General features: G+C 42.1%; 1 protein-coding gene across 1 annotated transcript in view; it reads right to left on the reverse strand.

Annotated features, from left to right (window-relative positions):
- LOC121572227 (transmembrane protein 64) overlaps positions 1-22,417 on the reverse strand; it is a 35,332-nt gene extending 12,915 nt beyond the window's left edge. The window contains exon 1 of the mRNA XM_041884170.2: positions 20,727-22,417. Coding sequence (XP_041740104.1) covers positions 20,727-21,449 — 723 coding nt within the window. The 5' untranslated portion in view covers positions 21,450-22,417. The remainder of the gene's footprint in view (positions 1-20,726) is intronic.
- Positions 22,418-26,775: the final 4,358 nt, after the last annotated feature.

Here is a 26,775-nt window from a genome sequence, read left to right on the forward strand (position 1 = left end):
GCAGCTTGATTTGAAGAAATCAACTGTGGGAGCAATTATTAGGAAATGGAAGACATACAAGACCACTGATAATCTCCCTCGATCTGGGGCTCCACGCAAGATCTCACCCGGTGGAGTCAAAATGATCACAAGAACGGTGAGCAAAAATCCCAGAACCACACGGGGGGACCTAGTGAATGACCTGCAGAGAGCTGGGACCAAAGTAACAAAGCCTACCATCAGTAACACATTACGCCGCCAGGGACAAAAAATCCTGCAGTGCCAGACGTGTCCCCCTGCTTAAGCCAGTACATGTCCAGGCCTGTCTGAAGTTTGCTAGAGTGCATTTGGATGATCCAGAAGAGGATTGGGAGAATGTCATATGGTCAGATGAAACCAAAATAGAACTTTTTGGTAAAAACTCAACTCGTCGTGTTTGGAGGACAAAGAATGCTGAGTTGCATCCAAAGAACACCATACCTACTGTGAAGCATGGGGGTGGAAACATCATGCTTTGGGGCTGTTTTTCTGCAAAGGGACCAGGACGACTGATCCGTGTAAAGGAAAGAATGAATGGGGCCATGTATCATGAGATTTTGAGTGAAAACCTCCTTCCATCAGCAAGGGCATTGAAGATGAAACGTGGCTGGGTCTTTCAGCATGACAATGATCCCAAACACACCGCCCGGGCAATGAAGGAGTGGCTTCGTAAGAAGCATTTCAAGGTCCTGGAGTGGCCTAGCCAGTCTCCAGATCTCAACCCCATAGAAAATCTTTGGAGGGAGTTGAAAGTCTGTGTTGCCCAGCAACAGCCCCAAAACATCACTGCTCTAGAGGAGATCTGCATGGAGGAATGGGCCACAATACCAGCAACAGTGTGTGAAAACCTTGTGAAGACTTACAGAAAACGTTTGACCTATGTCATTGCCAACAAAGGGTAAATAACAAAGTATTGAGAAACTTTTGTTATTGACCAAATACTTATTTTCCACCATAATTTGCAAATAAATTCATTAAAAATCCTATAATGTGATTTTCTGGATATTTTCTCATTTTGTCTGTCATAGTTGACGTGTACCTATGATGAAAATTACAGGCCTCTCTCATCTTTTTAAGTGGGAGAACTTGCACAATTGGTGGCTGACTAAATACTTTTTTCCCCCACTGTATATACAGTGAGGGGAAAAAAGTATTTGATCCCCTGCTGATTTTGTACGTTTGCCCACTGACAAAGAAATGATCAGTCTATAATTTTAATGGTAGGTTTATTTGAACAGTGAGAGACAGAATAACAAACAAAAAATCCAGAAAAACACATGTCAAAAATGTTATAAATTGATTTGCATTTTAATGAGGGAAATAAGTATTTGACCCCCTCTCAATCAGAAAGATTTCTGGCTCCCAGGTGTCTTTTATACAGGTAACGAGCTGAGATTAGGAGCACACTCTTTAAGGGAGTGCTCCTAATCTCAGCTTGTTACCTGTATAAAAGACACCTGTCCACAGAAGCAATCAATCAGATTCCAAACTCTCCACCATGGCCAAGACCAAAGAGCTCTCCAAGGATGTCAGGGACAAGATTGTAGACCTACACAAGGCTGGAATGGGCTACAAGACCATCGCCAAGCAGCTTTGTGAGAAGGTGACAACAGTTGGTGCGATTTTTCGATAATGGAAGAAACACAAAAGAACTGTCAATCTCCCTCGGCCTGGGGCTCCATGCAAGATCTAACCTCGTGGAGTTGCAATGATCATGAGAACGGTGAGGAATCAGCCCAGAACTACACGGGAGGATCTTGTCAATGATCTCAAGGCAGCTGGGACCATAGTCACCAAGAAAACAATTGGTAACACACTACGCCGTGAAGGACTGAAATCCTGCAGCGCCCGCAAGGTCCCCCTGCTCAAGAAAGCACATATACAGGCCCGTCTGAAGTTTGCCAATGAACATCTGAATGATTCAGAGGAGAACTGGGTGAAAGTGTTGTGGTCAGATGAGACCAAAATCGAGCTCTTTGGCATCAACTCAACTCGCCGTGATTGGAGGAGGAGGAATTCTGCCTATGACCCCAAGAACACCATCTCCACCGTCAAACATGGAGGTGGAAACATTATGCTTTGGGGGTGTTTTTCTGCTAAGGGGACAGGACAACTTCACCGCATCAAAGGGACGATGGACGGGGCCATGTACCATCAAATCTTGGGTGAGAACCTCCTTCCCTCAGCCAGGGCATTGAAAATGGGTCGTGGATGGGTATTCCAGCATGACAATGACCCAAAACACACGGCCAAGGCAACAAAGGAGTGGCTCAAGAAGAAGCACATTAAGGTCCTGGAGTGGCCTAGCCAGTCTCCAGACCTTAATCCCATAGAAAATCTGTGGAGGGAGCTGAAGGTTCGAGTTGCCAAACGTCAGCCTCGAAACCTTAATGACTTGGAGAAGATCTGCAAAGAGGAGTGGGACAAAATCCCTCCTGAGATGTGTGCAAACCTGGTGGCCAACTACAAGAATCGTCTGACCTCTGATTGCCAACAAGGGTTTTGCCACCAAGTACTAAATCATGTTTTGCAGAGGGGTCAAACACTTATTTTCCTCATTAAAATGCAAATCAATTTATAACATTTTTGACATGCGTTTTTCTGGATTTTTGTTGTTGTTATTCTGTCTCTCACTGTTCAAATAAACCTACCATTAAAATTATAGACTGATCATGTCTTTGTCAGTGGGCAAACGTACAAAATCAGCAGGGGATCAAATACTTTTTTCCCTCACTGTATATGTGTCAGGACCCAGTAGGACTAACCCATTGTGATGGAATAAGGCCCAGTGTCAGGACCCAGTAGGACTAACCCATTGTGATGGAATAAGGCCCAGTGTCAGGACCCAGTAGGACTAACCCATTGTGATGGAATAAGGCCCAGTGTCAGGACCCAGTAGGACTAACCCATTGTGATGGAATAAGGCCCAGTGTCAGGACCCAGTAGGACTAACCCATTGTGATGGAATAAGGCCCAGTGTCAGGACCCAGTAGGACTAACCCATCGTGATGGAATAAGCCCAGTGTCAGGACCCAGTAGGACTAACCCATTGTGATGGAATAAGGCCCAGTGTCAGGACCCAGTAGGACTAACCCATTGTGATGGAATAAGGCCCAGTGTCAGGACCCAGTAGGACTAACCCATTGTGATGGAATAAGGCCCAGTGTCAGGACCCAGTAGGACTAACCCATTGTGATGGAATAAGGCCCAGTGTCAGGACCCAGTAGGACTAACCCATTGTGATGGAATAAGGCCCAGTGTCAGGACCCAGTAGGACTGATGGAATAAGGCCCAGTGTCAGGACCCAGTAGGACTAACCCATTGTGATGGAATAAGGCCCAGTGTCAGGACCCAGTAGGACTAACCCATTGTGATGGAATAAGGCCCAGTGTCAGGACCCAGTAGGACTAACCCATTGTGATGGAATAAGGCCCAGTGTCAGGACCCAGTAGGACTAACCCATTGTGATGGAATAAGGCCCAGTGTCAGGACCCAGTAGGACTAACCCATTGTGATGGAATAAGGCCCAGTGTCAGGACCCAGTAGGACTAACCCATTGTGATGGAATAAGGCCCAGTGTCAGGTTGAGCACCCTGCAGGTACATCACATGATGAATTCACCATTAAAACTAATGATTGATGGGGTCGGGTGCTAAGTGGCCAAATGGCACCCTTTGATGCAGTGCACTACACAGGGACCTGGTCAAAAGTAGCATGCATCCCTCTAAATAACATAGCTGGAAATATTTGATCTTTACATTTTTTCTGCTAAGCCGGGCAGGCTATGGCGTTTTAGGTTACATATCTATAATACAGTGCTCTCTAGGGCAGGCTACTTCAGCAGGAAACCAACCAGTCAGGGGACGTTGAAATGGAGCCTCCTCTTCTACAGAATGTGCTTACCAGACACAACACAAGGGCATAATAACCAACCCGCGTCCCAAATCACACCCTATTCCCTTTACAGTGCACTACTTTAGACCACAGCCCTATGGGAAGTAGTGCACTACTTTAGACCACAGCCCTATGGGAAGTAGTGCACTACTTTAGACCACAGCCCTATGGGAAGTAGTGCACTACTTTAGACCACAGCCCTCCATAAGGTGACATCGGGTCGTGGTTAAAAGTAGCGAACTCTGGGGTTAAAGCAAATTAATTTTGCTCAAAAAGACTGGTGCCCTCAACAGTAGGCTAGTAGCCTCGACAGCAGAAATAAAACCCCTGTGGCTATTTCAACGAACGTTCTAGAAATCAATACATTTTGTAGCCTGATTTAAGATGCGGGCTACAACCTCTGTCTGTTGTAACTAAGGGCAGAAGCAGGGTGTAGTCTACACATCACATTGGGGGCAAAGCAATCAGCCTTTTAACCACACATTTACATTTGTGATGATGTAATCTTTAATAATTACGCTGCCCATATTGTAGCCCGAGTTGCTGAGTACCGCACGATTTGATAGACAGTACGCTACATGATTGAAATTCGCCAGAGTAGCCGTTCCACCTCTGGGAAGCCGAAGGATGGAGCCGTAAGCAGAGTTTGACTGTGGGCGAGTTAGTTTTGGACCCGGTGCCTTACTGCGATTAGTCATAGAGTTGCTGAAAAAATAAAATAACACTACTACTTTGACTGGCTGTCTGTCTCCTGCTTAGCCAATGTTTGCAATGATGATGATAAAATGATATTAAAAATCACTACTTGGACTGCCGGTCTGTCTTAACTGGGTTTGAAATGCTGCTTATAAAAAGCTGGTTTGTGCCGAGCTTATGTTAGCAATAAAAAATGAAAAGGTCAGAGCAACGATGGATCCACAGCCACTATAGACAGGTGCTACACTAGGCTTTCAGAAAGTATTCAGACCCCTTCACTTTTTACACATCGTTACGTCACAGCCTTATTCTAAAATTGATTACATAATTTCCCCCCCCCTCATCAATCTACACACAATGCCACATTAATGACAAAGCAAAAACAGGTTTTTAGAAATGTTTGCTAATTTATTAAAAATAAAAAACAGAAATACCTTATTTACGTAAGTATTCAGACCCTTTGCTATGAGTCTCGGAATTGAGCTCAGGTGTATCCTGTTTCCATTGATCATCCTTGAGATGTTTCTATTCAAGTCCACCTGGAATTGTCCGTAGAGCTCATTGACAGGATTGTGTCGAGGCACAGATTTGGGGAAGGGTACCAAAACATTTCTGCAGCAGTGAAGGTCCCCAGGAACACAGCAGCCTCCATCATTAAATCTTAAATGGAAGAAGTTTGGAACCACCAAGACTCTTCCTAGAGCTGGCCGTCCGGCCAAACTGAGCAATCAGGGGAGAAGGGCCTTGGTCAGGGAGGTGACCAAGCACCCAATGGTCACTCTGACAGAGCTCCAGAGTTCCTCTGTGGAGATGGGAGAACCTTCCAGAAAGACAACCATCTCTGCAGCACTCAACCAATCAGGCCTTTATGGTAGTGTGACCAGACGGAAGCCACTCCTCAGTAAAAGGCACATGACAGCCCGCTTGGAGTTTGTCAAAAGGCACCTAAAGGACTCTCAGACCATGAGAAACAAGATTCTCTGGTCTGATGAAACCAAGATTGAACTCTTTGTAGTGTCATACCCAAGAAGACTCAAGGCTGTAATCGCTGCCAAAGGTGCTTCAACAAAGTACTCAGTAAAGGGTCTGAATACTTATGAAAATGTAATATTTCAGTTTTGTATCTTTAATACATTTCCTACAATTTCTAAAAACCTGTTTTTGCTTTGTCATTATGGGGTATTGTGTAGATTGAGGATTTAAAAAAAATCAATTTCAGAATAAGGCTGTAACGTAACAAAATGTGGAAAAAGTCAAGGGGTCTGAATACTTTCCGAATGCACTGTATATATAAACAATCCATATGATGGAAATCTGTCACAGTGACTGAGATCTTTAGCCCCTGTGCACAATATAAGGAAGGGGATGTCATCTGGGGAATGATATTAATTATATAGGGAAGGGGATGTCATCTGGGGAATCATTAATTATATAGGGAAGAGGATGTCATCTGGGGAATCATATTCATTATATAGGGAAGAGGATGTCATCTGGGGAATCATATTCATTATATAGGGAAGAGGATGTCATCTGGGGAATCATTAATTATATAGGGAAGGGGATGTCATCTGGGGAATCATATTAATTATATAGGGAAGAGGATGTCATCTGGGGAATCATTAATTATATAGGGAAGAGGATGTCATCTGGGGAATCATATTCATTATATAGGGAAGAGGATGTCATCTGGGGAATCATTAATTATATAGGGAAGAGGATGTCATCTGGGGAATCATATTCATTATATAGGGAAGAGGATGTCATCTGGGGAATCATTAATTATATAGGGAAGGGGATGTCATCTGGGGAATCATATTCATTATATAGGGAAGAGGATGTCATCTGGGGAATCATATTAATTATATAGGGAAGAGGATGTCATCTGGGGAATCATATTCATTATATAGGGAAGAGGATGTCATCTGGGGAATCATATTAATTATATAGGGAAGAGGATGTCATCTGGGGAATCATATTCATTATATAGGGAAGAGGATGTCATCTGGGGAATCATTAATTATATAGGGAAGGGGATGTCATCTGGGGAATCATATTCATTATATAGGGAAGGGGATGTCATCTGGGGAATCATTAATTATATAGGGAAGAGGATGTCATCTGGGGAATCATATTAATTATATAGGGAAGAGGATGTCATCTGGGGAATCATATTCATTATATAGGGAAGAGGATGTCATCTGGGGAATCATATTCATTATATAGGGAAGAGGATGTCATCTGGGGAATCATTAATTATATAGGGAAGAGGATGTCATCTGGGGAATCATATTCATTATATAGGGAAGAGGATGTCATCTGGGGAATCATTAATTATATAGGGAAGAGGATGTCATCTGGGGAATCATATTAATTATATAGGGAAGAGGATGTCATCTGGGGAATGATATTAATTATATAGGGAAGAGGATGTCATCTGGGGAATGATATTAATTATATAGGGAAGAGGATGTCATCTGGGGAATCATATTAATTATATAGGGAAGAGGATGTCATCTGGGGAATCATATTCATTATATAGGGAAGAGGATGTCATCTGGGGAATCATATTCATTATATAGGGAAGAGGATGTCATCTGGGGAATCATATTCATTATATAGGGAAGAGGATGTCATCTGGGGAATCATATTCATTATATAGGGAAGAGGATGTCATCTGGGGAATCATATTCATTATATAGGGAAGGGGATGTCATCTGGGGAATGATATTAATTATATAGGGAAGGGGATGTCATCTGGGGAATCATTAATTATATAGGGAAGAGGATGTCATCTGGGGAATCATATTCATTATATAGGGAAGAGGATGTCATCTGGGGAATCATATTCATTATATAGGGAAGAGGATGTCATCTGGGGAATCATATTCATTATATAGGGAAGAGGATGTCATCTGGGGAATCATTAATTATATAGGGAAGGGGATGTCATCTGGGGAATCATATTCATTATATAGGGAAGAGGATGTCATCTGGGGAATCATATTCATTATATAGGGAAGAGGATGTCATCTGGGGAATCATTAATTATATAGGGAAGAGGATGTCATCTGGGGAATGATATTAATTATATAGGGAAGAGGATGTCATCTGGGGAATGATATTAATTATATAGGGAAGAGGATGTCATCTGGGGAATGATATTAATTATATAGGGAAGAGGATGTCATCTGGGGAATGATATTAATTATATAGGGAAGAGGATGTCATCTGGGGAATGATATTAATTATATAGGGAAGAGGATGTCATCTGGGGAATCATATTAATTATATAGGGAAGAGGATGTCATCTGGGGAATCATATTCATTATATAGGGAAGAGGATGTCATCTGGGGAATCATATTCATTATATAGGGAAGAGGATGTCATCTGGGGAATCATTAATTATATAGGGAAGAGGATGTCATCTGGGGAATCATATTAATTATATAGGGAAGAGGATGTCATCTGGGGAATGATATTAATTATATAGGGAAGAGGATGTCATCTGGGGAATCATATTCATTATATAGGGAAGGGGATGTCATCTGGGGAATCATATTCATTATATAGGGAAGAGGATGTCATCTGGGGAATCATTAATTATATAGGGAAGGGGATGTCATCTGGGGAATCATATTAATTATATAGGGAAGGGGATGTCATCTGGGGAATCATATTCATTATATAGGGAAGGGGATGTCATCTGGGGAATGATATTAATTATATAGGGAAGGGGATGTCATCTGGGGAATCATATTCATTATATAGGGAAGGGGATGTCATCTGGGGAATGATATTAATTATATAGGGAAGGGGATGTCATCTGGGGAATCATATTCATTATATAGGGAAGGGGATGTCATCTGGGGAATCATATTAATTATATAGGGAAGGGGATGTCATCTGGGGAATCATATTAATTATATAGGGAAGGGGATGTCATCTGGGGAATGATATTAATTATATAGGGAAGGGGATGTCATCTGGGGAATCATATTCATTATATAGGGAAGGGGATGTCATCTGGGGAATCATTAATTATATAGGGAAGAGGATGTCATCTGGGGAATCATATTCATTATATAGGGAAGAGGATGTCATCTGGGGAATCATATTCATTATATAGGGAAGGGGATGTCATCTGGGGAATGATATTAATTATATAGGGAAGGGGATGTCATCTGGGGAATCATTAATTATATAGGGAAGAGGATGTCATCTGGGGAATCATATTCATTATATAGGGAAGAGGATGTCATCTGGGGAATCATATTCATTATATAGGGAAGAGGATGTCATCTGGGGAATCATTAATTATATAGGGAAGAGGATGTCATCTGGGGAATCATATTAATTATATAGGGAAGAGGATGTCATCTGGGGAATCATTAATTATATAGGGAAGGGGATGTCATCTGGGGAATCATATTCATTATATAGGGAAGAGGATGTCATCTGGGGAATCATATTCATTATATAGGGAAGAGGATGTCATCTGGGGAATCATTAATTATATAGGGAAGAGGATGTCATCTGGGGAATCATATTCATTATATAGGGAAGAGGATGTCATCTGGGGAATCATTAATTATATAGGGAAGAGGATGTCATCTGGGGAATCATATTAATTATATAGGGAAGAGGATGTCATCTGGGGAATCATATTCATTATATAGGGAAGAGGATGTCATCTGGGGAATCATTAATTATATAGGGAAGAGGATGTCATCTGGGGAATCATATTCATTATATAGGGAAGGGGATGTCATCTGGGGAATCATATTCATTATATAGGGAAGAGGATGTCATCTGGGGAATCATATTAATTATATAGGGAAGAGGATGTCATCTGGGGAATGACATTAATTATATAGGGAAGAGGATGTCATCTGGGGAATCATATTAATTATATAGGGAAGAGGATGTCATCTGGGGAATCATATTAATTATATAGGGAAGAGGATGTCATCTGGGGAATGATATTAATTATATAGGGAAGAGGATGTCATCTGGGGAATGATATTAATTATATAGGGAAGAGGATGTCATCTGGGGAATGATATTAATTATATAGGGAAGAGGATGTCATCTGGGGAATGATATTAATTATATAGGGAAGAGGATGTCATCTGGGGAATCATATTAATTATATAGGGAAGAGGATGTCATCTGGGGAATCATATTCATTATATAGGGGAAGAGGATGTCATCTGGGGAATCATTAATTATATAGGGAAGAGGATGTCATCTGGGGAATCATATTCATTATATAGGGGAAGAGGATGTCATCTGGGGAATCATATTCATTATATAGGGAAGAGGATGTCATCTGGGGAATCATTAATTATATAGGGAAGAGGATGTCATCTGGGGAATCATTAATTATATAGGGAAGAGGATGTCATCTGGGGAATCATATTCATTATATAGGGAAGAGGATGTCATCTGGGGAATCATATTCATTATATAGGGAAGAGGATGTCATCTGGGGAATCATTAATTATATAGGGAAGAGGATGTCATCTGGGGAATCATATTAATTATATAGGGAAGAGGATGTCATCTGGGGAATGATATTAATTATATAGGGAAGAGGATGTCATCTGGGGAATCATATTCATTATATAGGGAAGGGGATGTCATCTGGGGAATCATATTCATTATATAGGGAAGAGGATGTCATCTGGGGAATCATTAATTATATAGGGAAGGGGATGTCATCTGGGGAATCATATTAATTATATAGGGAAGGGGATGTCATCTGGGGAATCATATTAATTATATAGGGAAGGGGATGTCATCTGGGGAATGATATTAATTATATAGGGAAGGGGATGTCATCTGGGGAATCATATTAATTATATAGGGAAGGGGATGTCATCTGGGGAATCATATTCATTATATAGGGAAGGGGATGTCATCTGGGGAATTATATTAATTATATAGGGAAGGGGATGTCATCTGGGGAATCATATTCATTATATAGGGAAGGGGATGTCATCTGGGGAATTATATTAATTATATAGGGAAGGGGATGTCATCTGGGGAATCATATTAATTATATAGGGAAGGGGATGTCATCTGGGGAATCATATTCATTATATAGGGAAGGGGATGTCATCTGGGGAATGATATTAATTATATAGGGAAGGGGATGTCATCTGGGGAATCATATTCATTATATAGGGAAGGGGATGTCATCTGGGGAATCATATTCATTATATAGGGAAGGGGATGTCATCTGGGGAATGATATTAATTATATAGGGAAGGGGATGTCATCTGGGGAATCATATTCATTATATAGGGAAGGGGATGTCATCTGGGGAATTATATTAATTATATAGGGAAGGGGATGTCATCTGGGGAATCATATTAATTATATAGGGAAGGGGATGTCATCTGGGGAATCATATTCATTATATAGGGAAGGGGATGTCATCTGGGGTATGATATTAATTATATAGGGAAGGGGATGTCATCTGGGGAATCATATTCATTATATAGGGAAGGGGATGTCATCTGGGGAATCATTAATTATATAGGGAAGAGGATGTCATCTGGGGAATGATATTAATTATATAGGGAAGGGGATGTCATCTGGGGAATCATTAATTATATAGGGAAGAGGATGTCATCTGGGGAATCATATTAATTATATAGGGAAGAGGATGTCATCTGGGGAATCATTAATTATATAGGGAAGAGGATGTCATCTGGGGAATCATATTCATTATATAGGGAAGAGGATGTCATCTGGGGAATCATATTAATTATATAGGGAAGAGGATGTCATCTGGGGAATCATATTAATTATATAGGGAAGAGGATGTCATCTGGGGAATCATATTAATTATATAGGGAAGAGGATGTCATCTGGGGAATCATATTAATTATATAGGGAAGAGGATGTCATCTGGGGAATCATATTCATTATATAGGGAAGAGGATGTCATCTGGGGAATCATTAATTATATAGGGAAGAGGATGTCATCTGGGGAATCATATTCATTATATAGGGAAGAGGATGTCATCTGGGGAATGATATTAATTATATAGGGAAGAGGATGTCATCTGGGGAATCATATTCATTATATAGGGAAGAGGATGTCATCTGGGGAATCATATTAATTATATAGGGAAGAGGATGTCATCTGGGGAATCATATTAATTATATAGGGAAGAGGATGTCATCTGGGGAATCATATTAATTATATAGGGAAGAGGATGTCATCTGGGGAATCATATTCATTATATAGGGAAGAGGATGTCATCTGGGGAATCATTAATTATATAGGGAAGAGGATGTCATCTGGGGAATCATATTCATTATATAGGGAAGAGGATGTCATCTGGGGAATCATTAATTATATAGGGAAGAGGAAGAGCAGCTCGACAACGAAACAGGAAACAGACGGGCCTGCAGGTCGGAGGAAGGGAACCCCCTTTATGCCTGGAAGGAAGGAAGGGAAGGGAAGGAAGGAAGGAAGGAAGGAAGGAAGGAAGGAAGGAAGGAAGGAAGGAAGGAAGGAAGGAAGGAAGGAAGGAAGGAAGGAAGGAAGAGGCCTTGTCTGTGTCCTGAATGGCACCCTATTCCATATGTAGTGCACTACTTTTGACCAGAGCCCTATGGTTCCTATGGTTCCTGGTCTAAAGTAGTGCACTACATAGGGAATAGGGTGCCATTTGGGATGCAAAAGCCTAGGAACAGTAGAAGAGTGGCTTCTGGCCTCAGCAAGATAGGCCTCCCTAAATGAACTACACACTACAATTGGTTTAGTTGTAAACCAATCTATCACTTAGCGACTAACGTAAGCCGGTCAAATTGACTTAGGGGACTAATGACTAAATACTAGTCTATGTTGTTCCAACCAGCAGCATCTATATCTGCTAAAAAATAAAGATCAAGAGCGTGATTTTAGTTTTTACTGTTCTTCAACAAGACATGATACAAGTGGAAACAACTTGTACAATGGAGTGATTTGGGAGTGTCAGTGTTCGGCAGAGTGGAGGGTCAAAGAGCGGTCTTGTCTTGGGAGGGACGTTATAACCTTTGGACAGACAGAACTACACCCAAGGGCGATTCCATGCGTAGGTTGATAATATTTTTTGGTATCTCAGATTGTTTGACATGAACCATTTTTTTTGGGGAAAATCATTATGAAAGCAGCCATTTTAGACCTATACATGCTTTCTGTAAGACCCTATGATCTGTGAACCGTAATGGATCATGGAGTGTCTAGATTCTGAAATACATCAAATGTCCCTCACAGTCCTAAATGGCACCCCAGTCCCTACATAGTGCACTACTTTAGACCAGAGAATGGCACCCTATTCCCTATATAGTGCACTACTTTAGACCAGAGAATGGCACCCTATTCCCTATATAGTGCACTACTTTAGACCAGAGCACCCTATTCCCTATATAGTGCACTACTTTAGACCAGAGCACCCTATTCCCTATATAGTGCACTACTTTAGACCAGAGAATGGCACCCTATTCCCTATATAGTGCACTACTTTAGACCAGAGAATGGCACCCTATTCCCTATATAGTGCACTACTTTAGACCAGAGAATGGCACCCTATTCCCTATATAGTACACTACTTTAGACCAGAGCACCCTATTCCCTATATAGTGCACTACTTTAGACCAGAGAATGGCACCCTATTCCCTATATAGTGCACTACTTTAGACCAGAGAATGGCACCCTATTCCCTATATAGTGCACTACTTTAGACCAGAGAATGGCACCCTATTCCCTATATAGTACACTACTTTTAGACCAGAGCACCCTATTCCCTATATAGTGCACTACTTTAGACCAGAGAATGGCACCCTATTCCCTATATAGTGCACTACTTTAGACCAGAGAATGGCACCCTATTCCCTATATAGTGCACTACTTTAGACCAGAGAATGGTACCCTATTCCCTATATAGTGCACTACTTTAGACCAGAGAATGGCACCCTATTCCCTATATAGTGCACTACTTTAGACCAGAGCACCCTATTCCCTATATAGTGCACTACTTTAGACCAGAGCACCCTATTCCCTATATAGTGCACTACTTTAGACCAGAGCACCCTATTCCCTAAATAGTGCACTACTTTTGACCAGGGCCCATAGGGAATATTTTCTGTAAGAATCTGAGATAGATACCGAAAATATTCCCTATGGGCCCTGGTCAAAAGTAGTGCACTATTTAGGGAATAGGGTGCTCTGGTCTAAAGTAGTGCACTATATAGGGAATAGGGTGCTCTGGTCAAAAGTAGTGCACTATTTAGGGAATAGGGTGCTCTGGTCTAAAGTAGTGCACTATTTAGGGAATAGGGTGCTCTGGTCAAAAGTAGTGCACTATTTAGGGAATAGGGTGCTCTGGTCTAAAGTAGTGCACTATTTAGGGAATAGGGTGCTCTGGTCAAAAGTAGTGCACTATTTAGGGAATAGGGTGCTCTGGTCTAAAGTAGTGCACTATTTAGGGAATAGGGTGCTCTGGTCTAAAGTAGTGCACTATATAGGGAATAGGGTGCTCTGGTCTAAAGTAGTGCACTATATAGGGAATAGGGTACCATTCTCTGGTCTAAAGTAGTGCACTATATAGGGAATAGGGTGCCATTCTCTGGTCTAAAGTAGTGCACTATATAGGGAATAGGGTGCCATTCTCTGGTCTAAAGTAGTGCACTATATAGGGAATAGGGTGCCATTTGGGACTCAGACTCTGTGAGGGACTTGGATGTTGGACTTGGAAGTTCCCTGTCCAGTGGTTATAAATGTCCCACCCATGACGCCAGGGCCTGTGTTCACAAAGCGTAGGCCAGAAATATTTTTTGGTATCCATCTCACAATCTTCTGGCAATTCTCACAGTAACTTCATGAAGAATGTTTGGCATTTCTTTTGCATTTGTATCACCAAAACATTATCACAATGAAAGCAGCCATTTTAGGCCCTTTGTAGACCTATACATGCCCCCGTGTAGCTCAGTTGGTAGAGCATGGCGCTTGCAACGCCAGGGTTGTGGGTTCGATTCCCACAGGGGGCCAGTATGAAAAAAGTATGCACTCACTGGCTGCTGGCTGCTGACTGGTTTACGTCAAATGGAAGCTACAATCCTATACAACTCACTCACTCACACTTTTATAATGAATAGGGTTACATTTGGGACAAGTCACCCATCCAGGAAAAGGTATCTGGTGTATGAAAATATAATAACTAACTACTGTGAAATACTGGAGGACAGCGCCTTCAGAAAGTATTCATACCCCCCGACTTAATCCACATTTTGTTGTGTTACAGCCCGAATTCAAAATGGATTACATTTTTCTTTTTCTCTCTCACCCGTCTACACACAATACCCCATAATCACAAAGTGAAAACATGTTTTTAGACATTTTTGCTCATTTAAAAATGAAATACATATCTCATTTACATAAGTATTCACACCCCTGAGTCAATACATGTTAGAATCACCTTCGGCAGCGATTACAGCTGTGAGTCTTTATGGGTAAGTCTCTAAGATCTTTGCACACATGGATTGTACAATATTATTGAAAAAATTATTCAACCTCTGTCAAGTTGGTTGTTAATCATTGCTAGACAGACATTTCAAATCATGCCATAGATGTTCAAGCCGATTTAAGTCAAAACTGTAACTAGGCAACTCAGGAACATTCAATGTCGTCTTGGTAACCAACTCCAGTGTAGATTTGGCCTTGTGTTTTAGGTTATTGTCCTGCTGAAAGGTGAATTTGTCTCTCAGTGTCTGTTGGAAAGCAGACTGAACCAGGGTTTCCTCTAGGATTTTGCCTGTGCTTAGCTCTATTCCGTTTATTTTTATTAAAAAAAAAAAACTCCCTAGTCCTTGCCGATGACAAGCATACCCATAACATGATGCAGCAGCCACCACCATGCTTGAAAATATGAAGAGTGGTACTCTGTGATGTGTTGTGTTGGATTTGCCCCAAACATAACGCTTTGTATTCAGGACAAAAAGTTAACTGAGGATGGATCAAGAAAGTTTCTCCAATCACATCCATTTAAAAAACGCTAGCTGTTTTAATGTCACCATCGACCTCATGGTGAAATCCCTGAGCGCTTTCATTCCTCTCCGGCAACTGAGTTAGGAAGGACGCCTGTATCTTTGTGGTGACTGGGTGTATTGATACACCATCCAAAGTGTAATTAATAACTTCACCACGCTCAAAGGGATATTCAATGTCTGCTTTATTTTTTACCCATTTACCAATAGGTGCCCTTCTTTGTGGTTGAATCGGTGTTTGAAATTCACTGCTCGACTGAGGGACCTTACAAATAATTGTATGTGTGGAGTTCAGAGATGAGGTAGTCATTAAAAAATAATGTTAAACACTATTATTGCACACAGAGTGAGTCCATGCAACTTATTATGGGATTTGGTAAGCACATTTTTACTCCTGAACTTATTTAGGCTTTATTTAGGGGTTGAATACTTATTGACTCAAGACCTCAGCTTTTAATTTGTTATTCATTTTGACATCATGGGTTATTGTGTGTCGGCCAGTGACACAATCTCAATTTAATCCATTTTAAATTCAGGCTGTAACACAACAAAATGTGGAAAAAGTCAAAGGGTGTGAATAACTTTCTGACGGCACTGTACATTTATTGTCTGAACTACATAAATGATTAACAGCAGGGTGGCAGTGCAAACACTGTCGCAAACCCCTTATTGGCTGTTCGGCTCAGTCTGGCTCGCTCATCACCCACAAACCAATGTGACAGCATTTACTATGGCAGAATATCGATTTCAGAGCACATTTAAATAGTTTTCAAATGACTTTTTTGGGATGGTATGTCGTTTTTCTACGTGTGTTGCTTGAGTTCTACAGCAGCGTAAGCTGGTCATGAATGACAAAAACATTGTCTAGTTCAACAGTAGATGATGCTTGAGATGTTATTGTTTAGCTAAACTGTTAGCAAACTATAACTGTGATTTTAGAAGTGGCATCGCCAACATCATTACCAGCAACTTTGTAACCATCTTAAGCCACCCAACCCGTAACATTTACATTTTAGTCATTTAAAAGACGCTCTTATCCAGAGCGACTTACAGGAGCAATTAGGGTTAAGTGCCTTGCTCGAGGGCACATCGACAGATTTTTCACCTAGTCGGCTCGGGGATTAGAACCAGCGACCTTTCGGTTACTGGCACAACGCTCTTAACTAACTAAGCTACCTGCCGCCTGGTTCCAAGTGAATATCTGTTTGATGCTGTAGGCCCCGTGGACTCCTGATAGACTAAATGAAACTGACGCTCCTGGGTCTGTAAGGTTAGGGTACTATCCCAAAAAAAAATGCTACCTATTTTGCAACTGCATTATGCTAAGAAAGCCACTCTGACATGCAACAATAACTACCTTTAAGCCACACCAATCAAAAATGTAACCTAGTAGTTGATTCAAGTTAATAATAGTTGCAGGTTGCAGTTGGACAATCAAACTGTCAATCTTTGGCCAGTAAGCAAGATCATCTGTACGGTCACAGTGAAGGCACTATCGAACCAAAATGCTACCTCTTTCATAACAGCCGTAGTCGATCAAAGCCACCATTACAGGCCTATCATCAATGTATTAGGTCACTCTTCTCCCAGTATCCAGGACATGAAAATATGATCTACTGAACCGGCCTATCAAAACAATGTACCCATCCTCGACCTAACATCTGGTCTGCCTGAGAGAGCAATGACTCAATGATTAGAAGGCCTCAGCCAAGTAGAGACTAAAACAACCATATGGCCTCAGCCAAGTAGAGACTAAAACAACCATATGGCCTCAGCCAAGTAGAGACTAAAACAACCATATGGCCTCAGCCAAGCAGAGACTAAAACAACCATATGGCCTCAGCCAAGTAGACTGACTAAAACAACCATATGGCCTCAGCCAAGTAGAGACTAAAACAACCATATGGCCTCAGCCAAGTAGAGACTAAAACAACCATATGGCCTCAGCCAAGTAGACAGACTAAAACAACCATATGGCCTCAGCCAAGTAGAGACTAAAACAACCATATGGCCTCAGCCAAGTAGAGACTAAAACAACCATATGGTCTCAGCCAAGTAGACACTAAAACAACCATATGGCCTCAGCCAAGTAGAGACTAAAACAACCATATGGCCTCAGCCAAGTAGACACTAAAACAACCATATGACCTCAGCCAAGTAGAGACTAAAACAACCATATGGCCTCAGCCAAGTAGAGACTAAAACAACCATATGGCCTCAGCCAAGTAGAGACTAAAACAACCATATGGCCTCAGCCAAGTAGAGACTAAAACAACCATATGGCCTCAGCCAAGCAGAGACTAAAACAACCATATGGCCTCAGCCAAGTAGACTGACTAAAACAACCATATGGCCTCAGCCAAGTAGAGACTAAAACAACCATATGGCCTCAGCCAAGTAGAGACTAAAACAACCATATGGCCTCAGCCAAGTAGACCGACTAAAACAACCATATGGCCTCAGCCAAGTAGAGACTAAAACAACCATATGGCCTCAGCCAAGTAGAGACTAAAACAACCATATGGTCTCAGCCAAGTAGACACTAAAACAACCATATGGCCTCAGCCAAGTAGAGACTAAAACAACCATATGGCCTCAGCCAAGTAGAGACTAAAACAACCATATGGCCTCAGCCAAGCAGAGACTAAAACAACCATATGGCCTCAGCCAAGTAGACTGACTAAAACAACCATACGGCCTCAGCCCAGTAGAGACTAAAACAACCATACGGCCTCAGCCAAGTAGAGACTAAAACAACCATATGGCCTCAGCCAAGTAGAGACTAAAACAACCATATGGCCTCAGCCAAGTAGAGACTAAAACAACCATATGGCCTCAGCCAAGTAGACCGACTAAAACAACCATATGGCCTCAGCCAAGTAGAGACTAAAACAACCATATGGCCTCAGCCAAGTAGAGACTAAAACAACCATATGGTCTCAGCCAAGTAGACACTAAAACAACCATATGGCCTCAGCCAAGTAGAGACTAAAACAACCATATGGCCTCAGCCAAGTAGAGACTAAAACAACCATATGGCCTCAGCCAAGTAGAGACTAAAACAACCATATGGCCTCAGCCAAGCAGAGACTAAAACAACCATATGGCCTCAGCCAAGTAGACTGACTAAAACAACCATATGGCCTCAGCCAAGTAGAGACTAAAACAACCATATGGCCTCAGCCAAGTAGAGACTAAAACAACCATATGGCCTCAGCCAAGTAGAGACTAAAACAACCATATGGTCTCAGCCAAGTAGACACTAAAACAACCATATGGCCTCAGCCAAGTAGAGACTAAAACAACCATATGGCCTCAGCCAAGTAGACACTAAAACAACCATATGACCTCAGCCAAGTAGAGACTAAAACAACCATATGGCCTCAGCCAAGTAGAGACTAAAACAACCATATGGCCTCAGCCAAGTAGAGACTAAAACAACCATATGGCCTCAGCCAAGTAGAGACTAAAACAACCATATGGCCTCAGCCAAGTAGAGACTAAAACAACCATATGGCCTCAGCCAAGTAGAGACTAAAACAACCATATGGCCTCAGCCAAGCAGAGACTAAAACAACCATATGGCCTCAGCCAAGTAGAGACTAAAACAACCATATGGCCTAAAACAAGTAGACAGGAAATAACTAGATTAAATAACAATGACTAGCTACGAATGCTGATTCATACATGAGGTTTGGAGAAGGGGAGCCTTGTGCCCTGAGGTGAGTGACTGATTGAGGAGACAGTGACTGTGAGTGAAACAGCCGTGCGGCTTGTTCTAATCCAATCATTGCAGCAGTCTTAACCGATATCCCGCCCATTTCATTGAAGACAGAAGAACTAGCCAATAGTTGTTTGGAGCACTTCATGCTGTCTGAGTGAAAGAGAGATGCAGCTGGAAATGATTTTTTTCCCGATCACAGATACATTTAAATACTTGTCATAATCATATTCGGAAGTGTCTCCATATCCGTTACAAAACTCATTTTTTCCCAGTACTCTGCACACCCCTAGCCTAGTGTGTATAGTTTACTAAAGGTCAATAACTTGCTCAACAAACTGAAGTGTTGTTTACTAAAGGTCAATAACTTGCTCAACAAACTAAACTACTATTTGGTCTATATTTGCCAGTCAAGTTTTTACACACTTGCCCAGGGGCTTTTGGAATGCTAGGCCTTGTTCTCCTAAGAGTGCAGGCTTTTGTTCTAGCCCTGCTCGAACACACCTGATACTGCAAATCAGCTGCTCATCAGGACCTTGGCTAGATTAACTGAATCATTCAAGTATGTTGGAGCAGGGCTGGAACAAAGGCCTGCACATCCACTGGGCTCTCCAGAAACAAGGTCAGCCACCCCTTGCAGATGCCATCTGTCCCAAACGCAGACTATTCTCTTCATACTTCGATTACGATGTATTTATTTTATTTATTGCGGTTTGACTTGTGACATAGATCAAAACACTTGGGTGAACTGTTGGAATCATTGATATAGAATCATTTATATTAAGAAGCAAAGTGGAATTCTTGTTTGTAAGCAGGTAGCTTAGTGGGTAAGAGCGTTGTGCCAGTAACCGAAAGGTCGCTGGTTCTAATCCCCGAGCCGACTAGGTGAAAAATCTGTTGATGTGCCCTTGAGCAAGGCACTTAACCCTAATTGCTCATGTAAGTCGCTCTGGAACAGAACATCATACGGGAGAGATACAACAAACAGTCAACTATAAAAACAAACATCACACGCAGCTGAGTGGCGTTTCAAAAATATTGCAATATGGATCCCTCTTGCGATATGTGTATTATTATTATTATTATTATTATTGGATTCCTCTTGCGATATGTGTATTATTATTATTATTATTATTGGATTCCTCTTGCGATATGTGTATTATTATTATTATTATTATTGGATTCCTCTTGCGATATGTGTATTGCACATGTCAATATTACAATTTCGATGTGAATGCGATTAATTGTGCAGCCCTACTATGTAGGTAATAGGGTGTAGACGTTCTGGTTCTCACCTGCACAGACAATGGGGAAACCATCAGAAACTTTACTTGCAAGATTTTCAACCATACTCACTGAAAACACTGCATTCTGGAGTCCAAACGGTATGGGCGTGAGTCTCGCTAAGGCCACCACTTTGAGTCCACTCCCCCCCTCCACCACCCGTTTCACAGCACTGAGCTGCTCAGAGTTCCCCACCTTGTTGACCACCCAGTCCGTCAACAGTCTCTTACACACCAGGTGAGCCACGAAGGTCCCAACGAGCACCCCGACCATCACCAGTCCCATACCCAGCACAAAGCCATAGAGGTACCCCGCAGCCACGTTCAGCACCATGTAACCCCAGCCGAACGGGAAGGACACAATGATCAGACCAACTATGAACAGCATGGCTCCAACCAGGCTGTCCAAGCTCTCCACCCAGAGCAGAAGGTCCTTGAGGTGCTGTCTGACTAGAGCCACGGAGGAGAAGCAGACAGCTGTCAGAATGCATGCCATGAGGGCGCTCTTGAAGCAACACGTGGTAATACAACACGGGTGTCTGAACTCTCCGTTGGTGGCGCCGCCACCGGTGAAGGACATGCCAGTGTCAATGATGCTCTCCAGGTCTCCGTCAGACTTGCCAACGGCGCCTCCTCTCTCGTCAAAGGCGTTGCATATCAGGATGTCAATTTTATTGCACTCGTCCGGGGAGGATCTCTGGAGCCAGCGGTTCAGCTGGATTTGTCCTTTGACCGCAGCGTGTTTCAGGACCTTTAGGACGACATGGAGGGATGGTGTCGACCCTGCGCCCCACATGGTTGCCCTACAACGGAGTCTCAGGAAGATGGACTGTCGCTCTGACTGGTGGTGCTCAGATTGAAGAAGTGCGTTGTAACTTGAATGTCACCGTTTCCCTTGAAGAAACGACGACGCTTGAACATAAATAATGACAACTGAGAAAGATAATTAGGGTAACGTGCTGACAGTGAGAATGGTTATCGATGTCTTCTGTGTTGGGGACCCATTTCTATTTCTCAGCACAGAGGACAACTGTTTACATGGGCTTCAAAAGGAAATTATTCCAATCTGGGTTGCCATTATAAGAAGTATCGTCCAGTGTGACAGTTCTTTATCTTGGGTACACCAATTGGGAGACATGCCAGTCCAATGACTTATGAAAAACGTTTTCACATCGCCTCGAATAGGAGGAAAACGCCATAAATTACTCACGGCAGGTATCGTCACAAAATCCCTGCGTTCAAAAGAATCGGTCGATGGAAATCTGGCAAGCCGAGGAAAGGCAACAAACTGACCAGAAAGTCACGGTATTGCTAAAAACATCAGATCAAGCCTACAATTCGTATCATTACGAAACGGTCCAGAGATAAATCCGTGCAAGACTCCAACTTCTGCGACTCGTCTGTCCTATTTGGCGTAAAACCTTGCAACGAGTTGCTAGTCCACTGAGATTGACTCCACTTGGCTAGCTGCTTGCCTGTACAAAGTCCCGTAAATCCTTTCCAACGGGCGCTTTCACCGGTATTCTTCCCGGGGCAAAGTGACAACCGGAGCGCCGCCGTCAGTCTGATAGCCAGCTGCGTCTTATTTGTTGTTTTGGCCACAATAGTACCGTCTGTGGAGGCTGAATGCTCTTCATACACCAGACACCGCTCTGTTTGTTTCCCAGAATGCCAAGTACCAGACCATGTGACTACTACCGTTCTGGCCTGTGAACCATAGCGGAACAACCCACCAACTGTTTCTCTCTGCGGTGTCTTTTTGTAGAGACTAACTCCGCCATGGTTAGTTGGACAAAGTCAAAGAGTGTGGATAAAGAGGACCACAGTATGAGTCATAATACACATAAAACCTCATCAAACAGGGAAATGGTTCCATTCATTTTCCCATAGGGGATTTTAGTATAAAGGGCTGTGTTTTGTGTAAGCATACCCTGGCGTGACGTTTTCACAACAGTATAAATCTCTCTAGGACAAGGTGACTTTCATCAATATTTTATTGATAAATTGTATAAAGAAAAAAAAAAAGAGCAAATGGAATGGCATCAAACACCTGGAACCATGTGTTTGATGTATTTGATACCATTCCACACTGATTCCGCAGTCAATACCACAAGCCTGTTCTCCCCAATGAAGGTGCCTCCTGTGCCCTTGACCCATCCTCCTCTACTCTCTTCACTGCCTCAGCACTGCTCTGACTCTGGCCACCTCAACCTGCCTGTCTCACAACTTCATCCACCGAAACTACACACTCCTCTATCCCATGCCCTCTGGCTGCACATTTCCCACACAAGGTACATGTCTCTCAGCCCTAACACTTGGAGTAGCCCTCCACAAATCGGCAAGGCCAGCCGTCTAACTCAGGCCTATCCTTTCTTTGGATTGGTGGATACAATTTCAATTTAAGGGGCTTTATTGGCGTGGGAAACGTATGTTAACATTGCCAAAGCAAGTGAAATAGATAATAGACAAAAGTGAAATAAAAAAATACAAATTAACAGGAAATGTTACTCATAAAAGTTCCAAAAGAATAAAGACATTTCAAGTGTCATATTATGTCTAAATACAATTTTGTAATGATGTGCAAATAGTTAAAGTACAAAAGGGAAAATAAATCAACATAAATATGGGTTGTATTTACAATGGTGTTTGTTCTTCACTGGTTGCCCTTTTCTTGTGGCAACAGGTCACACATCTTGCTGCTGTGATTGCAGACTGTGGTATTTCACCCAATTGAAATGGGAGTTTATTAAAATTTGATATGTTTTCGAATTCTTTGTGGGTCTGTGTAATCTGAGGGGAATATGTGCAGCTCAGTTTCCACCTCATTTTGTGGGCAGTGTGCACATAGCCTGTCTTCTCTTGAGAGCCAGGTCTGCCTACGGCAGCCTTTCTGAATAGCAAGGCTATGCTCACTGAGTCTGTACATAGTCAAAGCTTTCCTTAAGTTTGGGTCAGTCACAGTGGTCAGGTATTCTGCCACTGTGTACTCTCTGTTTAGGGCCAAATAGCATTCTAGTTTGCTCTGTTTTTTTTGTACATTCTTTTCAATGTGTCAAGTAATTATCTTTTTGTTTTCTCATGATTTGGTTGGGTCTAATTGTGTTGTTGTCCTGGGGCTCTGTGGGGTCTGTTGGTGTTTGTGAACAGAGCCCCAGGACCAGCTTGCTTAGGGGACTCTTCTCCAGGTTCATCTCTCTGTAGGTAATGGCTTTGTTATGGAAGGTTTATGAATTGCTTTCTTTCAGGTGGTTGTAGAATTTAACAGCTTTTTTCTGGATTTTGATAATTAGTGGGTATTTTCCTAATTCTGCTCTGCAAGCATTATTTTGATACATCTCATTATTGTAATCCTTTTTTACATTTTTATTTTTTCATTTCACCTTTATTTAACCGAGTTAGCCAGTTGAGAACAAGTTCTCATTTACAACTGCGACCTGGCCAAGATAAAGCAAAGCAGTGCGATAAAAACAACAACACAGAGTTACATATGGGGTAAAACAAAACATAAAGTCAAAAATACAACAGAAAATATATATACAGTGTGTTCAAATGTAGCAAGTTATGGAGGTAAGGCAATAAATAAATAGGGCATAGTGCAAAAATAGTTACAATTTCGTAGTTAACACTGGAATGATAGATGTGCAAAATATGATGTGCAAATAGAGATACTGGGGTGCAAATGAGCAAAATAAATAACAATATGGGGATGAGGTAGTTGGGTGGGCTAATTTCAGAATGTCTGTGTACAGGTGCAGTGATCGGTAAGCTGCTCTGACAACTGATGCTTAAAGTTAGTGAGGGAGATAAGAGTCTCCAGCTTCAGAGATTTTTGCAGTTCATTCCAGTCATTGGCAGCAGAGAACTGGAAGGAATGGCGGCCAAAGGAGGTGTTGGCTTTGGGGATGACCAGTGAGATATACGTGCTGGAGCGCAGACTACGGGTGGGTGTTGCTAAGCTGAAGGTTCGAGTTGCCAAACGTCAGCCTCGAAACCTTAATGACTTGGAGAAGATCTGCAAAGAGGAGTGGAACAAAATCCCTCCTGAGATGTGTGCAAACCTGGTGGCCAACTACAAGAAACGTCTGACCTCTGTGATTGCCAACAACGGTTTTGCCACCAAGTACTAAGTCATGTTTTGCAGAGGGGTCAAATACTTATTTCCCTCATTAAAATGCAAATCAATTTATAACATTTTTGACATGCGTTTTTCTGGATTATTTTGTTGTTATTCTGTCTCTCACTGTTCAAATAAACCTACCATTAAAATTATAGACTGGTCATTTATTTGTCAGTGGGCAAACGTACAAAATCAGCAGGGGATCAAATACTTTTTTCCCTCACTGTATATGGGGCTTTGGTGACAAAACGGATGGCACTGTGATAGACTACATCCAATTTGCTGAGCAGAGTGTTGGAGGCTATTTTGTAAAAGACATCATCGAAGTCAAGGATCGGTAGGATAGTCAGTTTTACGAGGGCATGTTTGGCAGCATGAGTGAAGGAGGCTTTGTTGCGAAATAGGAAGCCGATTCTAGATTTAACTTTGGATTGGAGATGCTTAATGTGAGTCTGGAAGGAGAGTTTACAGTCTAACCAGACACCTAGGTATTTGTAGTTGTCCACATACTCTAGGTCAGACTCGCCGAGAGTAGTGATTCTAGTCGGGTGGGCGGGTGCAAGCAGCGTTCGGTTGAAGAGCATGCATTTAGTTTTACTAGTGTTTAAGAGCAGTTGGAGGCTACTGAAGGAGTGTTGTATGGCGTTGAAGCTCGTTTGGAGGTTTGTTAACACAGTGTCCAATGAAGGGCCAGATGTATACAAAATGGTGTCGTCCGCATAGAGGTGGATCCGAGCGTCACCAGCAGCAAGAGCGACATCATTGATATACACAGAGAATAGAGTCGGCCCGAGAATTGAACCCTGTGGCACCCCCATAGAGACGGCCAGAGGTCCAGACAACAGGCCCTCCGATTTGACACATTGAACTCTATCTGAGAAGTAGTTGGTGAACCAGGCGAGGCAGTCATTTGAGAAACCAAGGCTATTTAGTCTGCCAATAAGAATGCAGTGGTTGACAGAGTCGAAAGCCTTGGCCAGGTCGATGAAGACGGCTGCGCGTTACTGTCTTTTATCGATCGCGGTTATAATATCGTTTAGGACCTTGAGCGTGGCTGAGGTGCACCCATGACCAGCTCGGAAACCGGATTGCATAGCGGAGAAGGTACGGTGGGATTCGAAATGGTCGGTGATCTGTTTGTTAACTTGGCTTTCAAAAAACGTTCGAAAGGCAGGTCAGGATGGATATAGGTCTGTAACAGTTTGGATCTAGAGTGCACATACACATTTATCCTTCCATCTTTACAATCTAATTACATAGACTACATGTGATCCAACTTTCAAACATAAATAAATGAAATATCCTACTTGCGATAATATATAGCTAATGTAGTTATCTAGATGTTACCGTAATACGGTGTCTCATGTTATAGCCCACAATGAGTATTTTCTGTATTATTGTTGTCACCAAACAAATTCAAATGTGTTGTTTTTCTTTTAGGTGTGAATAAAACTGAATACATATTGTAAGCTACAGATGGGTTATTGTAGGGGATTACTACACTGGCAATTTTAGAGGCTTAATCTGTGTACAAGAAACCGGACCTTATTGAGCCCCGGACACCAAGTGTATTTGACTGCTTGGCATATTGTTACCCAGTAATTTATGTGAACTGATGTACATGTAGTCTAATTCAGAGGTTAAATGCCTGCTCTTGGCAGATGACCTGTGCCTGCTGTCACCCACAGCACATGGCCTACAGCAGAGCCTGGACCTGCTAGAGCAGTACTGCCAGACCTGGGCCCTGGCAGCAAACAACAAAAATACTAAAATAATGATTTTCCAGAGAAGATCCAGATCTCAGGGAATTAGACCAAAGTTCCCAATTGGTACAAAATATATAGAGTACTGCACACACTACAATTACTTAGGTTTAAATATATAGAGTACTGTACACACTACAATTGCCTAAGCGAGGTGTGGGGTCCACTTGCAAAACAAGATTTCACCCAATGGGACAAACACCCCATTGGGACCCTGCATGCAGGCTCCCGAGTGGTGCAGT

The sequence above is a fragment of the Coregonus clupeaformis genome, chromosome 8, assembly GCF_020615455.1.
Source record: "Coregonus clupeaformis isolate EN_2021a chromosome 8, ASM2061545v1, whole genome shotgun sequence".
In the NCBI taxonomy this organism is placed as follows: domain Eukaryota; kingdom Metazoa; phylum Chordata; class Actinopteri; order Salmoniformes; family Salmonidae; genus Coregonus; species Coregonus clupeaformis.